The sequence below is a fragment of the Cynocephalus volans genome, chromosome 15 (assembly GCF_027409185.1).
Source record: "Cynocephalus volans isolate mCynVol1 chromosome 15, mCynVol1.pri, whole genome shotgun sequence".
Classification (NCBI taxonomy): Eukaryota; Metazoa; Chordata; class Mammalia; order Dermoptera; family Cynocephalidae; genus Cynocephalus; species Cynocephalus volans.
In genome coordinates this window covers 7,024,600-7,050,360 of record NC_084474.1, presented here as the reverse complement: position 1 = coordinate 7,050,360, position 25,761 = coordinate 7,024,600, and the positions used below count along the sequence as shown (strand labels likewise).

Sequence of the window (25,761 nt, the reverse complement as noted above, 5' to 3'; positions counted from 1 at the left end):
TTTGCTAGTATTTTAGTGAGGATTTTTGCATCTATATTCATCAAGGATATTGGCCTGTAGTTTTCTTTTTTGGTTATATCTTTACCTGGTTTTGGTATCAGGATGATGTTTGCTTCATAGAATGAGTTTGGGAAATTTGCGTCCGTTTCAATCTTTTGGAATAGTTTGTAAAGAATCGGTGTCAATTCCTCTTTGAATGTTTGGTAAAATTCTGCTGTGAATCCATCTGGTCCTGAGCTTTTCTTTGTTGGGAGCCTTCTGATAACAGCTTCAATCTCCTTTACTGTTATTGGTCTGTTCGAATTTTCTACGTCTTCATGGTTCAGTTTTGGGAGCTTGTGTGTGTCCAGAAATTTATCCATTTCCTCCAGATTTTCAAATTTGTTGGTGTATAGTTGTTTATAGTAGTCTCAAATGATTCCTTGTATTTCAGATGAATCAGTTGTAATATCGCCTTTTTCATTTCTAATTTTTGTTATTTGAGTCTTCTCTCTCCTTTTTTTTGTTAGCCATGCTAATGGTTTGTCAATTTTATTTATCTTTTCAAAGAACCAACTTTTTGATTCATTGATCTTTTGAATTGTTTTTTGGTTTTCAATTTCATTCAGTTCTGCTCTGATCTTAATGATTTCTTTCCGTCTGCTAACTTTAGGTTTGGATTGTTCTTGTTTTTCTAGTTCTTTAAGGTGAAGTGTTAGGTTGTTCACTTGCCATCTTTCCAGTCTTCTGAAGTGAGCGTTTAATGCAATAAATTTCCCCCTCAATACTGCTTTTGCAGTATCCCACAGGTTTTGGTATGATGTATCATTGTTTTCATTAGTTTCAATAAATTTTTTGATTTCCTGCTTGATTTCTTCTGGGACCCATATGTCATTAAGTAGAATGCTGTTTAATTTCCATGTGTTTGTATAGTTTCCAGAGTTTCGCTTGTTATTAATTTCTAGTTTTAATCCATTGTGGTCTGAGAAGATACATGGGATAATTCCAATTTTTTTGAATTTATTGAGACTTGCTTTGTGACCTAATATGTGATCTATCCTGGAGAATGATCCATGTGCTGATGAGAAGAATGAATATTTCTGAGGTTGTTGGGTGGAATGTTCTGTAGATATCTGCCAATTCCAATTGGTCTAGAGTCTTGTTTAGATCTTGTGTTTCTCTACTGATTCTTTGCCTAGATGATCTGTCTAATATTGACAGTGGGGTGTTCAGGTCCCCTGCTATTATGGTATTAGTGTCTATTTCCTTCTTTAGGTCTAATAGAGTTTGTTTTATAAATCTGGCTACTCCAACATTGGGTGCGTATATATTTATGATTGTTATGTCTTCTTGATGGATCAGTCCTTTTATCATTAAGTAGTGTCCCTCATTGTCTCTTTTTATGGTTTTTAGTTTAAAGTCTATTTTGTCAGATATAGGAATAGCTACTCCAGCTCGTTTTTCTTTTCAGTTTGCATGGTAAATCTTTTTCCATCCTTTCACTCTTAGTCTGTGTGAATCTTTATGGGTGAGTTGGGTCTCTTGTAGGCAGCAAATAGTTGGGTCCTGCTTTTTGATCCAGTCAGCCAGTCTGTGTCTTTTGATTGGGGAATTTAAGCCTTTTACATTAAGAGTTGTTATTGAAAGGTGTTGATTTATTCCTAGCATTTTATTGGTTGTTTGGTTGTCTTAGGTGTCTTTTGTTCCTTGCTTTCTGATTTACTGTTTGGTTTCTGTGTTTGTTGGTTCCTTAGGTTGTAGATAGTGTTTTTGTTACCTTGTTTTCTCTTCATGAATGCCATTTTTATTATACTAGCGGGTTTAGATTTTTCTTGGGTTTTTATGGCAGTGGTAGTTATTTTTCAGGAACCAAACCCAGTACTCCCTTGAGGATTTCTTGTAAGGGTGGTCGTGTGGTAGTGAACTCCCGCAGTTTTTGTTTGTCTGATAAATATACTATTTGCCCCTCATTTCAGAAGCATAGCCTTGCAGGGTAGAGTATTCTTGGCTGGCAATCTTTGTCTTTTAGTATATTGAAAATATCATCCCATTCCTTTCTAGCTTTAAGGGTTTGTGATGAAAAGTCTGGTGTTAACCTGATTGGGACTCCCTTATAGGTGATTTGACGCTTCTCTCTTGCAGCTTTTAAGATTCCCTCTTTGTCTCTGAGTTTTGCCAATTTGACTATGACATGTCTTGGAGAAGGTCTTTTTGGGTTGAATACATTTGGAGATCGTTGAGCTTCCTGGATCTGAAGATCAGTGATTTTTCCTATACCTGGGAAGTTTTCTGCCACTATTTTGTTGAATATGTTTTCAATGGAATCTCCATTTTCCTCCCCTTCTGGAATACCCATGACTCGGATATTTGAGCGCTTAAGGTTGTCTGATATCCCTCTCAGATTTTCTTCAATGTCCTTGATTCTTTTTTCTTTCTTTTTGTCTGCTTGTGTTATTTCAAACAGCCCATCTTCAAGTTCAGAGGTTCTCTCTTCAACTTTGACAAGCCTGCTGGTTAAACTCTCCGTTGTGTTTTTTATTTCGCTGAATAACTTCTTCAGTTCAGCAAGTTCTGCTACATTTTTTTTCAGGACATTGATTTCCTTGTACATTTCCTCTTTCAGATCCTGTATACTTTTCCTCATTTCATCATGATGTCTAGCTGAGTTTTCTTGTATCTCATTCAGTTTCCTTAGAATTATCACTCGAAATTCCTTGTCAGTCATTTCAAGGGCTTCTTGTTCTATAGGATCTAGAGTATGAGATTTATTAACTTTTGGTGGTGCACTTTCTTGATTTTTTGTATTTCTGGTATCTTTTTTTTTGGTGTTTATTCTTTGTGGCCGGGGGTTTCACAGTCCACCGGTTTGAGACTAATGACTAACTAGGATGTTGCTGTGGTTGCCAATTTCGTATGGCTGCCTCCATGACTGCTCAGTTGGCCTCTAGTGCCTTGTGTGTGTGGTTGCCTTGGGTCTTGGGCTTCTCCAGGGAGGCACCTTTCTGGTCAGCTTGGACTCTGCTGGGCTGGTGGATCACGTACAACAGGGTGTGTGATCTCTGTTGAGCTTTCACTTCCTGTGCAGGACTTCTCCCTGTTCCGTGTGCTCTGGCCCAGGCTGTTAGATCGTGCAGTGGCGACCCCACAGGGTGTGTGGTTTCTGTTGAGTCTCCGCCTCCCTGGCCGCACGTCTCCCCACTCTGTGCGCACTGTGCTGGGCTGGGGCATGTCTTCTGCACCCCTCGTCTATCAGCTGGGCCTTCAAGACCCTGCTCAGCACCACCTCGCCCAGGAAGTCTACCAGGTTCCTGCTAGGCACAGACGACCAGTCTCTCTGGGTGCCTTTGTAGCACTATGTAGATCTTTCTCGGGTCTTGTTCACCTTTGTATCACCCCCGGTATAAACCGAGTCTAGCGCCCACCTCTAGCCTGCTCTCCAGCAGGTTCAAGAGGACCTGGGAACTCTCCTACCACACTATTCCCAACCAGAAATTGGTTAGGCTTATTTCAAAACTGGTGGCCGCAGAGATGGTATCTGCCTCCCAGTAACAGGGAGTTTACCTGGGGCCGGAGTCCAGGGTGTGGTGGAGTAACAGTCGGCCCGCTGGTACTTCCTTGCCCTCCCAACACTGGCCTGGGACGCCCCCCGCCAGCAGCCCCACCAGAGAACCGCAGAGGGAGTGGGAGGGGAGGCCGGTCCGCAGGCTCCAGAAAGCCCCGCGCCAGGCCAAGCAGATAACTTACTCTGTACTATTGCAGTCTTTGAAATGCATTTAGACTCTATGGCACAACAGATGTTTTCTTATTGGTTAATAACCTGTGTGTATTTGAAAAGACATATAATGTACACATACACATACAAATGTATATTTCTGTTATTAGAATTCTTTAGAGAAACTGATAGGATATATATAGATAGATATGTGGAGTGTTAGAAATCCCAATTCTCATTTGATTTTTAGAATAGGGTTTATTTTTTGAGGGCCCACACATAAGCAATCATCATTTCTTCTTTCTTTTACAAAACCAAATATCATGAATTAAAGAAGAAAATGATGAAGTGGTATTTAAATATTTCATTTTTATAAAAAATATTTTTTTTTCTGTGAAAACGTTCCCTTCCTTCCTGACAAACGTTGAGCCCAGATCAGTGGTGCACACAGGTGGGGTGACAGCCTAGAACACAGGAAAGCCTGACATTTGCATATGGCAGGTTGACTCTCTGACTCTTTTATTTAAGCAGCTGATCAGTACGGGATCGGAACCCTTGACTTTGGTGTTATAATACTGTTCTCTAACAACTGAGCTACCCAGCCAGCCCCTAGCAGCTTGACTCTTCCAGGACTTCTGGAAGAAGTTTTGCACTTCTCAAAATAGGAATGAATTAATCTAATTAATATCCCTGCTCCCTTAACATTTCTAATATTTCAGTGAGAAGATACTCTCCCGATGACACTGGTGGAAAAACAGACATGGAGAAGTGATCATTCACATGACACAATGACAGTCAATAAGGACGTCAGCCTAACAATGAGACAAACAACCTAATGACCCCTCAGCGTTTCCTAACTTAAAAGAACACCCAGATAGAAACACAAAATTATAGACAGAAATCAATGACACTAACACACCATTTACTCCTTCACTGCTCATAATTATTCATTTTAAAATGATGAAACTCATTAGTTATTGCAAAAAAAGTAAATCTTACAAATGAACAGAAACTAAAAAAGCAAAATATCTACTCCTCCTTCATTCTAATCCCATCCCGTGACCTTTTTTCAACAGTTTGGAGTATGTTCTTCTAGACCTTTCTGTGGATGTGTGTACATATTTAAACACACCTGCCATGTACATATGAGTCAGCATGGGTTTGTCACTGAACGGTGTGTTACAGACACCTCTCTGTGCACAAAACAGGAAAGGAGGCTTGCAGGAGGAAAACCTGACTTCTCACCCTAGCTGTGCCACCTGTGAACTAAGGGAACGGGGACAGGTCCGCTAACGCCACTGACCCCTATCTGGAGAAGAGACATAAAAACACCTGCCTTCATCCACCTGACTGATTAGTTGTGATTTCAAATGACACAATGACAATAAGGGCATTTTGAGGCACCTGGAGAGAGAGACAATTGTTAAGTCTGCAACTACCTGCCAAAAGTCACAAAAGGAAGAGACTGAAAGAGGTAAAATGGTTTGGTGAAAATCAATGAGCACTCATGGAAATCAACTCAAAGAATTTGCTACCTATCATAGGAAAAATGACATAGAATACAAGTGTGCTGCAACACATAGGGCTCCAGGCCCGCTGGAAGATGATAATCGCTGTGAACAAATGCTGAGTGCACATGTATGGCACCCACGCATGCACATATGCACACGTGTGGGCACACACATGCATACGCATGCACAGATCATGCATACATGTGGGCACATATGCACACACACCCTGAGGCATCCTCCCTGGGACAGATCAATGCAAAGACATCAAATTATACTATTAACTCCAAGAGGCTCTTCCAGTGTCTGGCCACAGGCTGGCCTTAGTGACTGGGGCTGAAGGGACGCGCTCTTGGGACCACGTGCTGCCCTTCCCCCGACCAAACAAGCCGGGACCCAGCGTGGGTTCTAGAACCCCAGCTGGTGCAGGCTCCTTGGAAACAGTTGTCAGTGCTTTGTCAGTACCGTGGTGGCCACGGCTTCTGCAGCACCTGATTCGGGCGCAGAGAGCGGGACGCGGCTGGGCCGGGGGTCAGCCTCACCGTGAGGGTCGCCGGGGGTCCGCCGTGCCCGGACTGCGGCCCGGACCGCGGCCCGGACCCTCGGGAGCGGCCCCCTTGCCCTTGCCCCGTCTGTGTGTTGGCGACACTTCATCGCCTCTCATCGACTCACCTATCACTTTTCCTTCCCTCCTAGCCGTCCCCGGCTGTCCGGACCTGCTGGCTCTATTTCCATCGTGGAATTTGACTTTTGGCTGGAAACTGAGGTAAGTTAGGTTGACTGACCAACCACTGGAGAAACCTCTCCCAAACCTTCATGAGTCCCATTCCTTTAGTGCTCACCAAATCCAGCCCAAGAATTCAGGGAGCCGTCAGGCCTTCCCAGGAGCTGACTGCACACATTCCTATAAGATGCCTGACGGGTTCTGTACCTGTCAGTGCTGCTGGCTCTGTGCTCCTTCTATGCTTTTCCTGAAAAGTGACTGGGTGGCGTGTGTGTTTGACTTGCTCTCCCCCCACCGGGAAGTTGGAAAAATAGGTACCTGAAGCACACTTGTTCTCAACAACTAAAAAGTACAGCTTTGTGAACAAAATACTGCTGGGTTTGCTCTTTATGTGAGGGGCAGTCCTCTGGCCTTGACCCCTTCACGGGGTTATTGTCCCTGTGAGTATCTTCATGGTGTGTGTTCCTGCACTTAGTATTTGCCGGTGGATGCTTTCCCAACTTATTTGCATACAAAGTGTAACAGATCTGAGAATAAAGAGGCTGTGAACCTTTCATTTATTAGCTGCAGATACTTATGAAATTGCAGATTTACAGGAACCTGTATTCTGCTCTTAATGATTCTAGTCTGGGTCTTTCATTTGCAGATGATGCCTGAGGTGATGCCAACCATCAGTGAAGCCGAAGGCTCCCCAGGAGGAAGTGGGAGCCATGCGTCCGGCTCCCCTTCACAGGCAGACGCAGATTCACATATTGAACAGTTGATGGTCTCTATGCGAGAAGAAAGGGACCGACTTCTTGACACTCTTAGAGAGACTCAAGAAACGCTGGCATTAACCCAGGGGAAATTACACGATGTTGGTCAGGAAAGAGATTCCTTGCAGAGACAGCTCAAAACTGCACTTCCACAGGAGTTTGCTGCACTTATGAAGGAACTGAATGTATGCAGGGAGGAGCTCCTTGAAAGGGAAGAAGAAATTGCTGAACTGAAAGCAGAAAGGAACAACACCAGGCTGCTTTTAGAACATCTGGAATGCCTTGTCTCTAGGCACGAGAGGTCTCTCAGGATGACCGTGGTGAAGAGACAGGCACAGTCCCCAGCAGGTGTGTCCAGCGAAGTCGAAGTGCTCAAAGCACTGAAGTCATTGTTTGAGCACCACAAAGCTCTGGATGAAAAGGTGAGAGAGAGATTACGAGTAGCACTTGAAAGGTGTGGTTTGTTAGAAGAAGAATTAGGTGCCACACACAAAGAGCTAATGATTCTTAAAGAACGGAATAAGCAGAAAAAAACACTAACAGATGGAGCACTTGACATGAACCACGAACAAGAAAATACCCCGAGCATGAATGGAAAAAGATCTTCTGATGGTTCGTTAAGCCACGAGGAGGACCTTGCTAAAGTAATAGAGCTCCAGGAAGTCATAGACAAGCAATTGAGGGAGCAGAGCCAAATGAAAGAGCACCTGGCCACCCTCTCCAGTCACGTGGCAGAGCTGGAGGAAGATCTCTACACGGCCAGGGAAGACTTGATCAAATCTGAGGAGATGAACTTGAAATTGCAAAGGGACATTCGTGAAGCCAAGGCCCCAAACAAAGACATGGAAGAGAGAATCAGTCACGTGGCAGAGCTGGAGGAAGATCTCTACACAGCCAGGGAAGACTTGATCAAATCTGAGGAGATGAACACGAAATTGCAACGGGACATGCGTGAAGCCATGGCCCTAATGGAAGACATGGCAGAGAGAATCAGTCACCTGGCAGAGCTGGAGGAAGATCTCTACATGGCCAGGGAAGACTTGATCAAATCTGAGGAGATGAACATGAAATTGCAACAGGACATTCGAGAAGCCATGGTCCAAAAGGAAGACATGGAAGAGAGAATCACTACTCTTGAAAAATGCTCCCTCGCTGCACAGCGAGAAGCCATGTCTGTGCATGACCTCAATGATAAACTTGAAAACGAAATTGCAAACAAAGATTCTATGCATCGCCAGACTGAGGATAAAAACCGCCAGTTACAGGAACGGCTGGAATTGGTGGAGCAAAAGCTGCAGCAGACCATGAGGAAAGCCGAGACACTCCCGGAGGTGGAGGCGGAGCTGGCGCAGAGGGTGGCAGCGCTCTCGAAGGCTGAAGAGAGACAGGGCAACACTGAAGAAAGGTTAAGACAGATGGAGGCGCAGCTGGAGGAAAAGAACCAAGAACTGCAGCGGGCAAGGCAGAGAGAAAAAATGAATGAAGAGCATAATAGACGTTTATCAGACACTGTTGACAAGCTTCTTTCAGAATCTAATGAGAGGCTCCAGCTTCATCTGAAAGAGAGAATGGCTGCTCTAGAAGATAAGAATTCTCTGTTAGGAGAAGTTGAAAATGCAAAAAAGCAATTGGAAGATACACAACATGATAAGGATCAGCTCGTCTTAATCATTGAAACATTGAGGGCTGAACTAGACCAAATGAGACTAAGAGGTTCTTCACTTCATCATGGCCGACCCCACATGGGCAGTGTCCCAGATTTCAGGTGTCCTGTGGCAGACAGTCACACAGATTCCTACAGCACCAGTGAAGTGTTGCGGCACCCCCAGAAAGGCCGCCTAGCTGCTCTACGGGATGAGCCTTCCAAGGGACACAGTCTTAATGAATAGGATTGGGAACGTGCCCAACAGGCTAGTGTCTTAGCAAATGCAGCACCAGCTTTTGAGAGCGATGTCAATGGGTCTGATGGTGAAGATGAGGACGCCATGGACGTGAGAAACTCGACAGGCTCCCAGGACGGTCCCGTGAGCAATCCCAGCAGTAGTAACAGCAGCCGGGACTCGCACCACAAAGCCCCAAAGAAGAAGGGCATCAAGTCCTCTATCAGCCGCTTGTTTGGCAAGAAAGAAAAAGGCCGACCTGGTCAAGCTGGCAAAGAATCATTAGGACACGCTGGTGTTTCAGCGACAGATAATGCATCTCAAGATGCCTTGTCACTGAGAAAATTCGGAGGACAGGCTGAAAAAAGTCGTAAACTTCCAAAAAAGCATGAATTGCTCGATGAAGCCCGAAGAAAAGGTTTGCCTTTTGCCCAGTGGGATGGGCCGACCGTAGTTGTGTGGTTGGAGCTCTGGGTGGGGATGCCCGCCTGGTATGTGGCTGCCTGCCGAGCCAACGTGAAGAGCGGGGCCATCATGTCAACCCTGTCGGACACCGAGATGAAGCGTGAGATCGGCATCAGCAACCCTCTGCATAGGCTGAAGCTGAGGCTGGCCATCCAAGAGATCATGGCTCTTACCAGCCCGTCCAGCCCTCCCACGTCGCGAACGACACTCACATATGGGGACATGAACCACGAGTGGATTGGGAACGAGTGGCTGCCCAGCCTGGGCCTCCCTCAGTACTGCAGCTACTTCATGCAGTGCCTGGTGGACGCCAGGATGCTGGACCACCTGACCAAGAAGGACCTCCGCGGGCAGCTGAAAATGGTCGACGGTTTCCACAGAAACAGTTTCCAGTGTGGAATGATGTGCCTGAGAAGATTAAACTATGACCGAAAAGAACTGGAAAGAAAAAGAGAAGAAAGTCAGCATGAAGTAAAAGATGTGCTTGTTTGGAGCAATGATCGAGTGATTCGCTGGATCCTGTCAATTGGCCTTAAAGCATATGCAAACAATCTTTTAGGGAGTGGCGTTCACGGTGCCCTTCTGGCCTTAGATGAAACCTTTGACTTCAACGCACTGGCGCTATTGTTACGGATCCCAACGCGGAATACACAGGCTCGTGCTGTCTTACAAAGAGAATTTAACAACCTTTTGGTCATGGGGACTGACAGAAGGTTTGATGAAGACGATGATAAAAGCATTTAGGAGAGCACCTTCATGGAGAAAAAAATTTAGACCAAAGGACATTCATGGCTTAGCTGCTGCATCAGCAGGGACTCTCTCTGCAAACTTGCAAGTTACTTCTTCTATGTCTTCACCCTCCACGCAGCCAAAGAAGATGCAGATGGACGGCAGTGTGTCAGGAACACAGAGGTTGGATTCTCCCACAGTCAGGATTTACTCCTGCTAAAGCCTCCTGCTGTTTACCCACACTACTTCTACAGATGATTACGCAGCATTTTGAATCCAACAAAGACTACATTTTAGAATGCAATGGAATCTTTAATCTCTTAATACTTGTTATATGGACCCTAAGATATTCTATTACAGAGTTTTTAATTAGTAAAAAATTCATGAATACCATAGAGAAAATATTTTAGAATTTAATGCTTCTTATATTTATGTAAACTTATGACTCTTCATTTATATAGTTACTTACTTTTTCATGTATATCCAGGCTATAAATATCCTTTCAAATCAATTCATGTTCTTATACCTAATTTTAGTTTCTCAAACGAATGTACTGTAATGCTTATATGTATAAATCCTATGGACAAATATAGGGCTTTTGTAAATTATACATTTATTGTAATTATTATTGTTTAACTTTTTAATGATAAACCGTTACAAAGAAGAAAATAAATAAATAAATAAATAAAATTTAAAAAAATTTTTTTTAAAGTATTAACTCCAAGAGATGATTCTTGAATGTGAAGACTAAAAAAGTAATTTCAGAAACCAAATGGAAAGATTAAGATTGTGACATAATCTAAACTCAGGAAGGAGATAAGCCAGGACATGACCTCCTCTTACAGTCATCTTTGGTGGGTTACAGAGCAAAACTTCTGTCTCAAGGGGAGGTGTAAATCTTGTAAGCACAGGGAGTAGGTGGCCAGGGGCAGGAGTCCAAACCAGACAGCCGAGGGGACAACTAGAACTGTGTTGTCCACCTCTGGCACCCTTGGCAATATGCAGAACCACAGGGCATGCGCCTTTTCCAACCCACTGCAGTGGCCCATAGAGGAAGGAAGACATGCTCAGATGGCAACGTGTGCAACCTACTAACGCAGCTTCTAAGGTTTTCCTTCTAAGAACACAGACTCCTGGGCAGAATTAATTCACTAATTAAACTGATATTGAGTACTCTTTATTTATATTTACAAAAACTAATTATTTATGTGATGACTGTCAGAATAGGGAAGTTGAGCCCCACGGAAGCATTTAACTTCAGAGGGAGCTAACCTGGCCAAGGCATCAGGGAGAACTTCCCAGAGGAAATAAAGCTAAAGTTGGGATCATAAGGGTTAGGAGGAGTCAGCAGGGGGAAGACTCTGGGGCGACAGCGGAGGCAAAGGTCCTGAGGTGGCAGAGAGCCAAACACGAATTTTAAAGAGACTTGAAGAACTGTGTAACTGAAGAATAGAAAGAGAGGGTAGGAACGGAGCACAATGGGATCTGCTGTACTCGTTGATTTCCCAGCCAATGAGAGCCACACTTCACAACACTGGTAGAAAATATCAGACAGATGCCTTGGCTGAGAGTATAAGGAAATCATGCAAAACTTCCAGCCACCCTCAGGGAGCTTCAGGCACGTAGTGTAGAGCAAGAGTGTTTAGGCAGTAGTTATGCTCAAACCACAGATTTTTTATGAGTGTGGAGATTTTAGCTCAATGTATTAAATCATATTAAAATTCCAGAGATGGTAAAATACTCTAGAATTGGTAAAATGTTTAATAAAAAATTTTCTAAGTCATCTCTACCACGATGTGTAACCTCCAAGCCAAGAAATAAAATTACCACGACAAAACAAAACAAAACAAAATCTAATGTACTGGGTCCTTCAGGGAATGAAGGCTAAGTCAGCCTTGACACTGACTCTGAGCCAGACCCTCCACCTTGTTCTCTCAGTCACAGAACAGTTTCCGTCTGTTTCAGGGAGGGTTGTCAGATCGAAGCTGCCTCTGAGACCGCCGGCTAGATAGTATGGAAACATTATTATCTGGACTTGTCAAGGTCATCTTGCACGGCTTTCTTGCATCGTCATACTTTGATACTAGTGCTAAGTAGGGATGATAGCACTGGGAAGGGAAGTGAAGGAGGGAATGAGAGAGAGAGCCAAAGAAATAAATGCAAACGAAGCCAGAGTCAGGTCTAAGCAACAGAGGGCAAGAGTGGGGCGGGGGTCACAGGGCACTTACAGAAGAGAAGAAGCTCCAAGGCAAGGAGGGGGAAGCATAAGGATGTATAGGAAGACACACCGAAATACAGAGTAAATATGGGGAGAGGGCCAAGAGTAGGATGTGATGAGCCTGAAACCAATTACCCATAGTCAAGGTTATTTGTACACCTGACTTTCATTCCCAAACCAAGTACTTAAGAGAAGTATTTTCATTTTCATCAGTGAGAAGGAAGTAGAAGCCACATAGTGTAGAGGTTAAGGCCTGGGTTAAACCCAAGCTCTTTCACTTATTCATTGGATGACCTCGGACACATTCCTTCATTTCTCGATGTCCCCGTCCTCTGCTTTAAAATGGGGATAATAATACATAGAGTCATTATGAGAATTTTAAAAGTTTACACAGTTCTTAACACAGGGACTATTCCTACTAAACAGTCAATAAATTCTAGCTATTATTAAAAAAGGACACCACTAGTCACCAAAATTATCCTTCAAGGACTTCCATACCTCATTCTCTAATTCCCCACAGTCCAAGAAAGGAGTTTTCATATGGAAACAGGCCGCTACTGAGTAAATTGCTGCAGCCTTCTACAGTTTTCACCATTAGAATGTAGTTTGTGTTAGTGAGACAAATGCTACTGAGAACAGGGAGCAGGTTCACCCTGACGGTCCTGACCAATCTGGTCGTCTTCTCCTTGCCTCACATCCTTCAACCCACCTCCTTCCCCAGGAAACACGTGTAACTTCCACATTTCTAACAGCTGTTTGGGGACCTTGCTCAGGGTGTTTATTCAATAATAAAGCAATAGCCAGGCAAGACAGCACAGTTTAAAGGAAATAATGCCAAATTACAAGATCTCAGAGTAAAAACACTCTACATCATGAGTCACAGCAGTGCCACCATACTCTAGTTCTTCGTGTACTTCTGTCGTCTTATTACTGTGACATAGACAAATGTGGTCACTTTCATCATCTGCAAGGCTGCAGGATGAGTGTGCTGTTTACCTTTCTCCAACACGTAGAAAACCTAGGAGACAGTCATGCCACCAATTCATCAATGCTGTTTGACTCTTCCTCAGTTATTAGAACATGAATTTCTGCTCAGGAGCATTCTACCCGTGTCCCTTAAATGCACTGTTTTATTTTTTGTTTTGTTTTGTTTTTTGCAGGGATATTTAAAAGACCATCTCAGGCTCTTTTATGCGGCATATTACTTCTTTCTTATTTTTTTACTTAAAAAAAAAAATCCCTGCAGAACTCCAAGCAGTGGGCACTGTCAATACCTCCGTATTACAGACATGGAAACAAGTAGGGCTAAGTTCCTCGCCAGAGGCAAAGGCAACGTGCGCAGCGAGACAACTCACAACCAGTCCATCACATGCTCACGCAAATGTTTGTCCCACCTCTCCTGTCAAGTGAGCACTTGTCACAATGGCCCAGGAACCACCTAAATAAGGAAATGCAGCTAACACATTCTGAGCACCTTCTCTGAGTCAGAAGCTGGGCTGAGCCCTTTTACTTCGGAAGAGTGCGGTTAAAACTCTCAGCCATGGTGGACTGACTTGTATGATTTCATGGGCTCCGTGTGCACTTTTAGCCATGAAGACCTTTCTGAAGTTCAGTTCAAGACATGGAGGCTTCAAAGCCTAAACCCATGTTCCTTGCTCATCTTGACAACTTTCTTGAGCTTCTGTGACTACGGTCTGGCCCTGTCACAAACCATCAGACACTTCTCCTGTCCATGGGTTCATACCATCCCTTATGACTCACTGAAAATAAAAAAGGGGAGAAGAGAGTTCCTCTCTGACCTTGGGTAAATAACAACTTCAGAAGCCAACGCAAACTTTCCTATGTCAGCAAAGGGGTTAGATGAGAGGCAGCAAAAGACTGCCACTGTCTAGCATCGACAGAGGAGCCAGTTAGAGAGCCAGGTTCCTCCTCAGTGGCCACGGTGCTTCCCAATCTCTGCCTCTCTGGTTGAACCCCATGGACCCTTCTTCCCCCAAGAACAACACTGGTGCTTACTTAATGCACCCCCACCCGTGGAGAATCAAAGCAGAAAAGGAGGGCTGCGGCCTCCGCCTAACTTCTTTTCTTTTAGACCCTATAATTAGTATATTCCAAAACTTTCAGTGACTTAAACCAGCACTGTGCAACAGAAATATAATGTGAGCTAGGTATGAATTTTTAATATTTCTAGTAGCCACATTAAATAAAAGAAAGCAAGTAAAATTAATTTTAATAATATATTTTATTTAACCTGATATATTCAAAATATTATCATTTTAACATGTAATCAATAACAAAATGATTAGTTAGCTATTTTACATTCCTTTTTTCATATTAAAACTTCATTTAATATAAAATTTAACAGTGCATTTTATATTTACAGCACATCTCAATTGGGACTAATCAAATTTCATATACTCAACAGCCAGTGTGGCTAATGGTTTCAATATTGGATAATACAAACATTCTTTCTGTTACTGTCTCATAAGCACAGGTATGTTTAATCAATCTTCACTTCATGCAGTCAGAAGGTAGTAGAGGAATAAGCAATGAATTATTACTTTGCCTCCAACTGCTTTCAATTTCTGAATAAATCTGATGTATTTTCTCATTTTACCTTTACCATAACCCTATGAAATACACCCCTACAGCATTTTAGATGGGTAACAGGTTGGTATAACACACACACACAGACACACACACCTGTTATATGCTCTCAATATACAGCCAATGATCAGAACTTAGCTGAAGCCACGTAGCAATACAGAGCCCAGGTGAAAGAAAGCAACAGATCTTGCTTGCTTTACTGCTGCTCAGTCTTCCACCACCATTCCAGAAGAATCTTCTGTAATCATCGAAGCACCTTCATCTAAACGATGTTTACAAACATCAGATGCTCTTGGTCCTTTAACCAAACTTGGCAGTACTCAAGGCCATGGGGAGCTGGTACAGTCAGTGCCTAACCTGATCACAGAACAACTTCTGCCTCCAGCTCTGTGCCTTTCTGGGAAATATGTCCTCTCAAGACCATGCAGTCCCTGCCTTCAGGGAGCTAACCAGCTCACAAAAGAGATTAGATATATGAAGAAATAAATCAAATAAACAAGAAAAAAACAAGCAACCCAATTAAAAAATGGGCAAAAGAGTTAAGTAGGCATTTCTCTAAGGAAGATATACAAATGGCCAACAGACATATGAAAAAATGCTCAACATCACTCAGCATCTGGGAAATGCAAATCAAAACCACACTGAGATACCATCTAACCCCAGTTAGGATGGCTAAAATCCAAAAGACTCTGAACGATAAATGCTGGCTAGGTTGCAGGGAAAAAGGAACTCTCATACATTGTTGGTGGGACTGCAAAATGGTGCAGCCTCTAAGGAAAATGGTTTGGAGGTTCCTCAAACAATTGCAGGTAGATCTACCATATGACCCAGCTATCCCACTGCTGGGAATATACCCAGAGGAATGGAAATCATCAAGTCGAAGGTATACCTGTTCCCCAATTTTCATCGCAGCACTCTTTACAATAGCCAAGAGTTAGAACCAGCCCAAATGTCCATCATCGGATGAGCGAATATGGAAAATGTGGTACATCTACAGAATGGAATACTACTCTGCTGTAAAAAAGAATGAAATTCTTCCATTTGCAGCAACATTGATGGACCTAGAGAGAATTATATCAAGTGAAACGAGTCAGCTACAGAAAGTGAAATATCACATGTTCTCACTTATTTGTGGGAGCTAAAAATAAATAAATAAATACACAAAAAACCGGTGGGGGAGAAGGGAGAAAACACAACAATTACAGTTCCTTGAAGTTGGTACAACAAGCGAACAGAAAGGACTTTGTTGGGAGAGAGGGGGAGTGGGATGGCGAGGGAGGTTTCGGTAATGGGCCACAATAATCAACCATATTGTACATTGACAAAATAAAATAAAATTTAAAAAAAGAAAAGAAAAATGTCTGTAAAATGTTTGTCTTATATATAAAATAATTTAAGTGGGCCTAAAAGACTATCATTTCAGCTTGCTTCATTCTTGACATATTTTTGACTATTTTATTCCATATTTTTTCATATTCTTTGAGTAAATATTTGAGTATAAAATGACCCAACATGCTTAGGTTTTGCCCCAGTGTTTCCTTAAAATTCCACTTTGCTGATTAATGAATACCCTGACCTTCATTTAAGAATCCTAGCCATACACTGTATTGTATGTTTAAATCGGTAATTGCAGATTGCAGTAGGAACTTGGTGGTTTGTAATTGTGTTAATTTGTAATTGTGTTAAACTACTGATAAGAAAAATACTGGATGTAGTCTCAGTAATCAAGCTATCCTCAGTCACCATTATTTCTGTATAATTACAAAAGTTGAATAAGATACCCTTCCATTTTTATGGAGATACATTACTTTTTGTTGTTGTTGTTAAGAATATTCATGAGATCCAAAGTTAATTGTCACCCCTCCTCCCCATGATGCGAGGGCCAGATTCATACTTGGGGCATATCTCTTACAAAAATTCACTTTTGTACTCCCCATCCTCTCACAATTATCCCCCAACCCCCCTCCCTGTCCCCCTGTCCCCCCCACTCCACAATGTAGCCGTAAGAATGTTCCCTCCCTCTCTAAGTCCATGGCACTACTGTGGTCTTTCTTTCCTTCCTTCCTTTCTCTCTTAGCTCTCACATATGAGTGAGCACATGTGGTATTTATCCCTCTGTGCTTTGCTTATTTCACTCAGCATAAGTTTCTCCAGTTTCATCCATGTTGTTGCAAATGGGAGTATTTCATTCTATTTCATGGCAGAGTAGTATTCCATAGTGTATATATACCACAGTTTCTTTATACAATCATCCATTGATGGACATTTAGTTTGGTTCCATATCTTGGCTATTGTAAACAGAGCTGTGATGAACATGAGAGTTCAGGTATTTCTTCAACATGATGATTTCCATTCCTCTGGATATATACCCAGAAGAGGGATTGCTGGATCATGTTTAAGTTCTATCTGTAATTGTTTGAGAAACCTCCATATTGTTTTCCATAGTGGTTGTACTAATTTACAGTCCCACCAACAGTGCAGTAGTGTTCCCTTCTCTCCACAGCTTCACCAGCATTTGTTATTCGCCATCTTTTTGATTATAGCCAGTCTAACTGGAGTGAGGTGGTATCTCAATGTGGTTTTAATTTGCATTTCCCTGATTACCAGTGATGTTGAACATCTTTTCACGTATCTATTGGCCTGACTTCACATTATACTACAAAGCTGTTGTAACTAAAACAGCATGGTCCTGGTAGAAAAATAGACATTCTGACCAGTGGAGTAGAATAGAGAACCCAGAAATCACTCCTCAGGTTTATAGCCATCTGATATTAGACAAAGGCAGCAAAAATCTACATTGGGGAAAAGATTGCCTTTTCAACATGTGGTGCTGGGAGAACTGGATATCCATATGCAGAAGAATGAAACTAGGTATGCACCTCTCACCATACACTAAAATCAAATCAAAATGGATTAAAGACCTAGTTATAAGACCTGAAACTGTAAAATTACTAAGGGAAAATATAGGTGAAACACTTCAGCAGTTAGGTCACAGGCTTTATGAACATGAGTCCAAAAGCACAAGCAGCAAAAGAAAAAATAAACAAATGGGACTATATCAAACTAAAAAGTTTTTGTAAAGCAAAGGAAACAATCAACAGAGTGAAAAGACAGCCTACAAAGTGGGAGAAAATTTTTGCAAACTATGCATCCAACAAGGGATTAATATCCAGAATATACATAGAACTCAAGCAATTATACATTAAAAAAACAAATGACCCAATTAAAAAATGGGCCAAGGAGCTGCATAGACATATTTCAAAAGCAGAGATACATTACTTTGTACAGTTTACCCTATCACTCATTGGAGGAAAGAAACTTGGCTCAAATTTTTGACATTGTGAAAATAGGACACGTAACGTGAATTTAAGTGTAGGTTACCCATGTTTATTTTTTCTGTCACTTTACTTCTACTCCACTATTGGTATGTAGCTTACACCTAATCCAGTCACACACACACACACACACACACACACACACACACACACACACATATATACACATATACACATACATACACAGTCATGGACCAAGTAAGGACGTTTCAGTCAATGGCAGATCGTACATATGATGGTGGTCTCATAAGATTATAATGGCTATATCATATAAGATTGGTGTGTAGTAGGCTATACCACCTAGGTTTAATGTAAGTACACTGTAGTGTGTTTGCACAGTAATGAAATTACCTAATGACACAGTTCTCAGAACTATCCCTGTTGTTAAGAGACGCATAACTGTATGTATGTGTTTATGCAAAGGGTATTCGAAACATTCATGAAAAGATTCATATTATCTTTTAATTCAATTTTTCCATGAACTTTTCTAACTGCAAAATTTACAGTAACCGCTGTGATATTTTACCTTATTTCTTTAACCCATCCACTTGGGATATTATAACTATTATTTATTTCAAATAATGTATCAGCCCAATTGTTTAGTACTATTTATCTCCATGTTTAATTTCTCCATATACATTTCCATTAAAATCGGTGATGAAAAATGTTGATTGAGTCTGCTAAATAACTGTTTGGTTCTGCTACATACATAAGAGCTTTTTCTCCAGGATGGCGTTAAAACAGTAATCAACAGTCTTTGCATAAATTATATATTTAGGTCTGTAGGTACCAAATTTAAGAATACTTCAGTATATATTGTTCCACTTTGTTAAAGATAATATTCTGAAAAGGTTAGATAAATTATTATGACATTTCCCTAAAGTGGTAGTCTGAGAGTAAATTTATATAGAAAGAAAATCTTACATTGCAAGTGTTATTCTTAGCAAAGCTGTCCTATCCTGTAGGCATAAATTTTCTTTTTTAAGTGCCTCTTTGTCATTTGTCATGAGTAATTGCACAATTATTTTCTGTTGAATTGTACTAAGCTTTGTATTATAAAAAGAAGTCTAACTATTAAATATTCTGAACAATTCTATTTCAATTTTGCAAATGGGTAAGTGACTATCTCAAATTTTGTCATGTTGTTGAAACTAAAAGGTTAAAATTGATAAACACTTCCAAGTCATTTATTTTAATTGTTCTGATCTGACAGCAGGCATGGTTAGAGAAGTGCCAATGTCAACACCTTTCATTTATTTTCAGAACAATCAACATGGTTTTGAAAAAAGGTCATCAATATGGGATACTGTGAAGATATCCAATAAAACAACCTGATGATGATGATGATGATGATGATGATGATGATGATTATATTGGAGTGGTGATTAGTTTCAAACATAAATTAACTTTCCTGTTAGCTTTTTCCCCCCTCCAGAAATTTGAAGATTAGGATCAGCCTCAGTGGCCTTTACAAATTTATAGTCTTCTATGGATATTTGTAGTGGCAGGTTTAACAGTAATTAACACTAAATGTAAAATTTCACAATGAAAGAGAACTTTATTTTACTAGTTAAGTTTTATTTTATTTTTAATTGACATTTAATAATTGTATATATTTATGGGGTACAATGTGATGCCTTTTGATACATGTTTCTCTTTTTATTGATTGTGAATATTCATGCGATATAAAGCTGATTGTCACGCCTCATGTCCATTATTTGAGGGCCAGATTCATACTGGCAGCATACCCACTACCACAAATTGCATTTGAACCCCCCACCCCCCACCCAATTATCCCAAACCTCCTTCTCATTCCCCCTTTCCTCTCCACTCCATTTTGTAGCCCAGGGAGTGTTCTCTCGCTCTGCAAGTCCGACGCACCACTGTGGTCTTTCCTTCTTTCTCCCTTAGCTCCCACATATGAGTGAGCACATGCGGTATTTATCCCTCTGTGCTTTGCTTATTTCATTCAACATGAGTTTCTCCAGGCTCATCCATGTTGTTGCAAATGGGAGGATTTCATTCTTTTTCAAAGGAATACAGTAATGGCACATGTTTCTCTTGGGTAATGATCAGCTCAGGATAATTAGCACATCCATCACCTCAAACATTTATCATTTATTTGCAGTGAGGACAGAATTACTTTAGAATAGAGAAGACAGCAGTCTAATTTTCAAAAAATATTAACTTTAAGTAATTTATTTCAGTGGATTAAATCCTCTCTAGGATTTTTATAATCATGGTATAACCTATAAACAACAGCTACTTCTATTTTCTTTCCTCTATTTTTTTTTTCTCATCTCTTTCAGTTTTCAGATTGAGAGTGCTATTCTTTCTGGTAGGCTAAGTGATCTGGTTGGATGTGAAGGTTTAAAGCGTTTTTATTTCTCCAGCAAGAAGTTACAAAAGTTATGGAAACTTCAACTAGACATTTAGTAACTAATTTTATCTCTTAATCCTGGCAAACAACAATCCAAAATTGAGCTTATTGTAATGTAACATTTAAATCCTCTTGAATAAAACAATTCAGATGACAGTACCAGAAGTCCTTATGAACAGTCCTTCACTGTCATCCTTAAACACACCCATGACATGTCTACCATATGTTTACACACATATGTGCATGTATTTATAATCCTGCTCTTACACACATTGTTGTATTTTGAATCTAGAAATATGGTTAGTGAAAACATAAATGAATATTTCAGAAAGACACTACAAAAACTAAAGCTGTCCAGGAAAAATTATGTTAAATGAAATAAGCCAGGTACAGAGAGAAAAATATCACATGTCCTAACTTATAAGTGAGAGCTAAGAAAGAAGGAAGGAAGAAAGAAAGAAAGAACTCGATAAAACTCTGAAGTTGAACATTCAGAAGGAGAGAACAGACCTATAGTTACTAGAGGTGGGAAAGGGGGCGTGGGATGGGGGGCTAGGGAGTAATTTGGTAAAGAACACAAAGAATAGTTACTATGTGCGGTGATGAATATACTAATAATATTGATTTGATCACCACATACTGTACACAAATACTGATAATCAACTCTGTACCCCACAAATATGTATAATCAAAAATAAACAAACTGTTTTTTTTAGGGAAAAAAAGGATAGTAGGTACGATGAAAATATAAGTACTATATTAGCTGGAAAAAATGAAGGCATTGGAGAAGCAATTTAGGATGATGGTGAGTACAAGTAAATTTCCTGATTGTAAAATGCTAAAGCAGAGTGGAAGTAAAGGCCATAGCAGTTGAGAAAAAGAGCATCTGATGATTGCTTTATGCAATGCTTAAAATCTCTTTTGGGGTGGATTTGTATCGTGTCAGTTTAGAAGACTACATTTTATAGAAGTCCCTTCTTTGCATAGTCTCAGGTGTTAGTAGGGGAGACAAGTCACAAGACACATTTTCTGTTAGAATTGCAAGTAACAAGTAAAGCAGTAGCTGGCTTCTGTTTGTATTGAAAGATACATGTGGCATATGAGGGGCTGTCACAACTTGCACATTGTCATCATTTATGTGCTGGCTCACTTGGTTGCCGTGGGCAGCAACATGGCTCACAGCTCCACCACCTCCTCCGAAATCTCCTTGTTTTATTTCTTGAATCCTGGTCCAGCTTCATGATGAAGGGCTCTATGTTTTGCTGGAGGACATCTCATCACAAGTTGGAGGCTTGGAAGAAATGAGAGATTGACTCAAGTTGGTCCCTTCTCAAGGGTTGAACACTTACAGCTTGATATTTTTCCTTGCTTTCTGCACTTATTAATGTTTTCCCTTATGAATTGCATGTCCTGCTCAGAAATAATGGCCTTACAAACACTGTGTATTTAGTCCCACAATTTTGTTGGGAAAATCCATGTAACAAATTCTATGTAGATTTCATTTGTGTACATAAATACACACATACCTGCACACAGGTGTATGATTTTGCTTATCTGATTAAAACTTTCTTGATATGCCTTATTATCAAAAGATTTTATGATTTCAATATATTTGCATGTCTTAAATAAATTTGTGAACACTTTGGGACCTAGTCTCCATTCTTTGGTTTTTTTTTTTTTTTCTTTTTTCCCTCTTCTAGCCATAATGTACTTTTGAAGGCAGAAATTTAGAATGATATAAATGGTCATAAATCGTGGCATAACTGAAAGAATAATCCAGGTTTGAGAAATTTGCTGGCTGACCCATTATAATACCTTTTGGATATGAATATGATAGCCACCATTCATAGCTAAATATTGTTTTCAGTGTCTTATGTTCATGAAATTGAGCATAGAGTGGTTCTAAGAGAATAGGACATAGAATTCAAATAACCTGGTTCTAAATTGAAAAGCCAGCATATTTCACTGCATGATCATTAACCATGCACACTCTTCATGGGCCACAATTTCCTGCAAGTAGGAAAAAACAAAACAAAACAAAACAAACCCAAACTTAACTCCTTAAAATGCGTGTGTATGTGTGTATTATTAGTAATATCTGGAAAGTGTCTGACACGGTTAGGTTTTTAATTAATGTGAGGTATTATTTTGCCACCTCAAAATTCAATGTTAGGGGTTCTAGCTCTACATCTCTACTTTCCCTTTCACTATCTAATTTCTTAACATTTGATAATTTAATTTGTAGTGTGCTGTCTAGTTTGTCCTGTTACTCCCAGTCACACAGTTTTCCCGATCCTACCAGCATTGCTGCACTGATGATTTCATTACTTCATTTGACTGTCTTACTGGGTTTTCAAAGTTAACAGCATCTAGACTATCAAATGTCCATTTACATTGCACACATAAAAAGGCTATATATGATCCATGCTACTTTTACATAATCCTTTTTTTTTTCGGTAATTAAAAAACAATTTTTTTTCCCTCTATGCTGACACATAATTCCAAAGTTGTCACCCTTGTTGGTTTAGGTGTCTCCTTTAAAATGTTTTTATTTTTTTTAATTTTTTTTTTATATTCTTGCTCATGTTATATTTCTGAAATTTTATCTTGATTTTTTCATCTTTTTTTCATGACCTCTTGTTTAGTAATCTATTTTTGTATGTGTTGAAAACTCAGACAATAGTAAAACAGAACATTTAAAAATCACCAGAACAATTTACCACTTGATATTATTTTTCAAGCTAATAAAATTGGTGCATAACGTATCTGACTGTAGGTAATGCAGGATGGCACAACACTTTATTTGGAGCCAAACAAACAAACAAACAAACAAAAAACTTACAGGTTGTTCTATTTGATTCAAATGACTAAAAGTTAAGTTTTACTATGGCAGTCTATGCATGTTTCCTTTTGCAGACAGGAAGTACTTAACATTACTTTAGATCAATTTGCTTCAGACATCACAGAAATGATATATGCATTCAACTCTAAGATATCAGACAGAACCTTAAAAAAAAATTTGTATAATCCAGGGGATACTATTTATCATGATGTTTTAACTTCTCCATCACACTTGAAGAACCCCTTAAATATAATTAAAGGTAAGTTGTTTCTTAGAAACAAATAGAACGATTAGAAGAGGTGTCTTGATATAAGTATTTTATAAAGGAGTCATTACAAAGGTTGTATCCACGCCTCTGAATGAAGGAAATTACAGTGTGAGAATTTAGTAATAGAACCATGACTAGTACAATAACAGTTAATTACCAGCAAGTACTGAGTTATTAACACGTGTTAGGCCGAGTGCTATATAATTTACATGTGTTATCTCTTTTATTGTAGGTAAAACAATTTAACTCTGAGAGTACATATGAATTAAATGGAATAAAATTCTATTTGAAGAATCAATAAAATGGTTTCTCGGGACAGACTAATAAAGGATTCCAAGTTTTCTGAGTATTCTCACCAAACTTTATAATTCACTTTCAGCTTTCTTTTGGATGTTGCTCATTTTTGGTGATTTTTATATGAATATTGTTTTCTTCTAGAAAATAAATACAAACCCACCCATACTGGTACAGACTTCTGGCTTTTACAGGAAAAGTAATAATAATTTTAATTAAATTCTGTGCCTTCACTTTTTACCTTGTATTTTTTTTTAAATTTTATTTTGTCGATATAGATTGTGGCTGATTATTGCTCCCCATCACCAAAACCTCCCTCTCTTCTCCCTCCCCCCCTCCCCCCCAACAATGTCCTTTCTGTTTGCTTGTCGTATCAACTTCAAATAATTGTGGTTGTTATATCTTCTTCCCCAGCCCCCCGGTTTTTTTTGTGTGTGTGTGTGTGTGTGTGTGAATTTATATATTAATTTTTAGCTCCCACCAATAAGTGAGATAACTGGATATGCATATGCAGGAGAATGAAACTAGATCCATACCTCTCACCGTATACTAAAATCAACTCAAAATGGATTAAGGATTTAAATATACACCCTGAAACAATAAAACATCTTAAAGAAAACATAGGAGAAACACTTCAGGAAATAGGACTGGGCACAGACGTCATGAATACGACCCCAAAAACACGGGCAACCAAAGGAAAAATAAACAAATGGGATTATATCAAACTAAAAAGCTTCTGCACAGCAAAAGAAACAATTAAAAGAGTTAAAAGACAACCAACAGAGTGGGAGAAAATATTTGCAAAATATACATCTGACAAAGGATTAATATCCAGAATATATAAGGAACTCAAACAACTTTACAAGAAGTATTTTTAAAAGCCCCTTAGCTGCATATTCTTATAGCATTCCCATGGCAATAGAATTAAGTGTGGGTTAAGTGTGGGAGGTATTATTATCCCTGTTTTATTTAAGGGATACATAAGAGATAAAACTTTTAATTGGTACAAAGTCATGTAGTGATATAAATATGCATTGTGATATATACACTAGTCACCTTTTGGGACTTTGGCATTTAAAAAATTTATTTAAAGAAGGTTACCTTTTATTTTGCTTACATCCCAAGGAAATCTTAAATTAAAGGGGAATGATTTTTTATGTGTGTGAATGCTAAACGATTTATCAACTCCATAAACAACTATCAAATATCATCTGCAGGGTGTGGAAATTTCATCGGATTAAAGAATACTACAAAGACATCTTTTACACATTTTGTGTATAAACCAGTGTTCTGAAAACCATTATTTTTAGAAACAGTGTTTAAAAATTTTTTACATTAGTTTCTCATGTGAAATTGTGACAACCAGTACAGGATAATTACGTTCATATAGGCATGGTGGGTTCGATTCAGAAATATATTCTTAAAAAAAAACTTTTTAATAATGCATTTGTTTACTATTTATATTTGAATAATAGTTCATAATTTACAGTTTTCATTTTTTCCTTCGTCATGTAAGAAGATTCTTAAGTAATACAATTAAAATCAATGAATCCTAACTTTTTGTTGTTTTAGGAAATGTATGGGAACAAGGGTGATAATTAATGTCCATATCTGGGAAGAAAATTTAGAAAATAAATATGTTACTCTATAAAAATAATAGTAATTATAGTCCATAGTAAATGTATTGATCAGCAACGTTATGTTTTGGATTTTTTTTTCTGCTTTATGTATGTTAATCACATTTTATTGGTGATAAAAATTTTAGCTTACATTACAATAAGCACAATTTTGGATTGTTGTTTTGATTGCCAGGATTAAGAGATAAAATTAGTTACTAAATGCCTAGTTGAAGTTTCCATAACTTTTGTAACTTCTTGCTGGAGAAATAAAAACGCTTTAAACCTTCACATCCAACCAGATCACTTAGCCTACCAGAAAGAATAGCACTCTCAATCTGAAAACTGAAAGAGATGAGAAAAAAAAATAGAGGAAAGAAAATAGAAGTAGCTGTTGTTTATAGGTTATACCATGATTATAAAAATCCTAGAGAGGATTTAATCCACTG

At 39.5% G+C, this 25,761-nt stretch overlaps 1 protein-coding gene across 1 annotated transcript; it reads left to right on the top strand.

Moving 5' to 3' along the window:
• The first annotated feature begins 6,569 nt into the window (after positions 1–6,569).
• Positions 6,570–9,972, top strand: LOC134363872 (liprin-alpha-1-like). Its single transcript, XM_063079644.1, is given in 3 exon segments — positions 6,570–7,490; positions 7,761–9,761; positions 9,763–9,972. Coding segments are annotated over 3 exon segments (3,132 nt in total).
• The last annotated feature ends 15,789 nt before the right edge of the window (positions 9,973–25,761 follow it).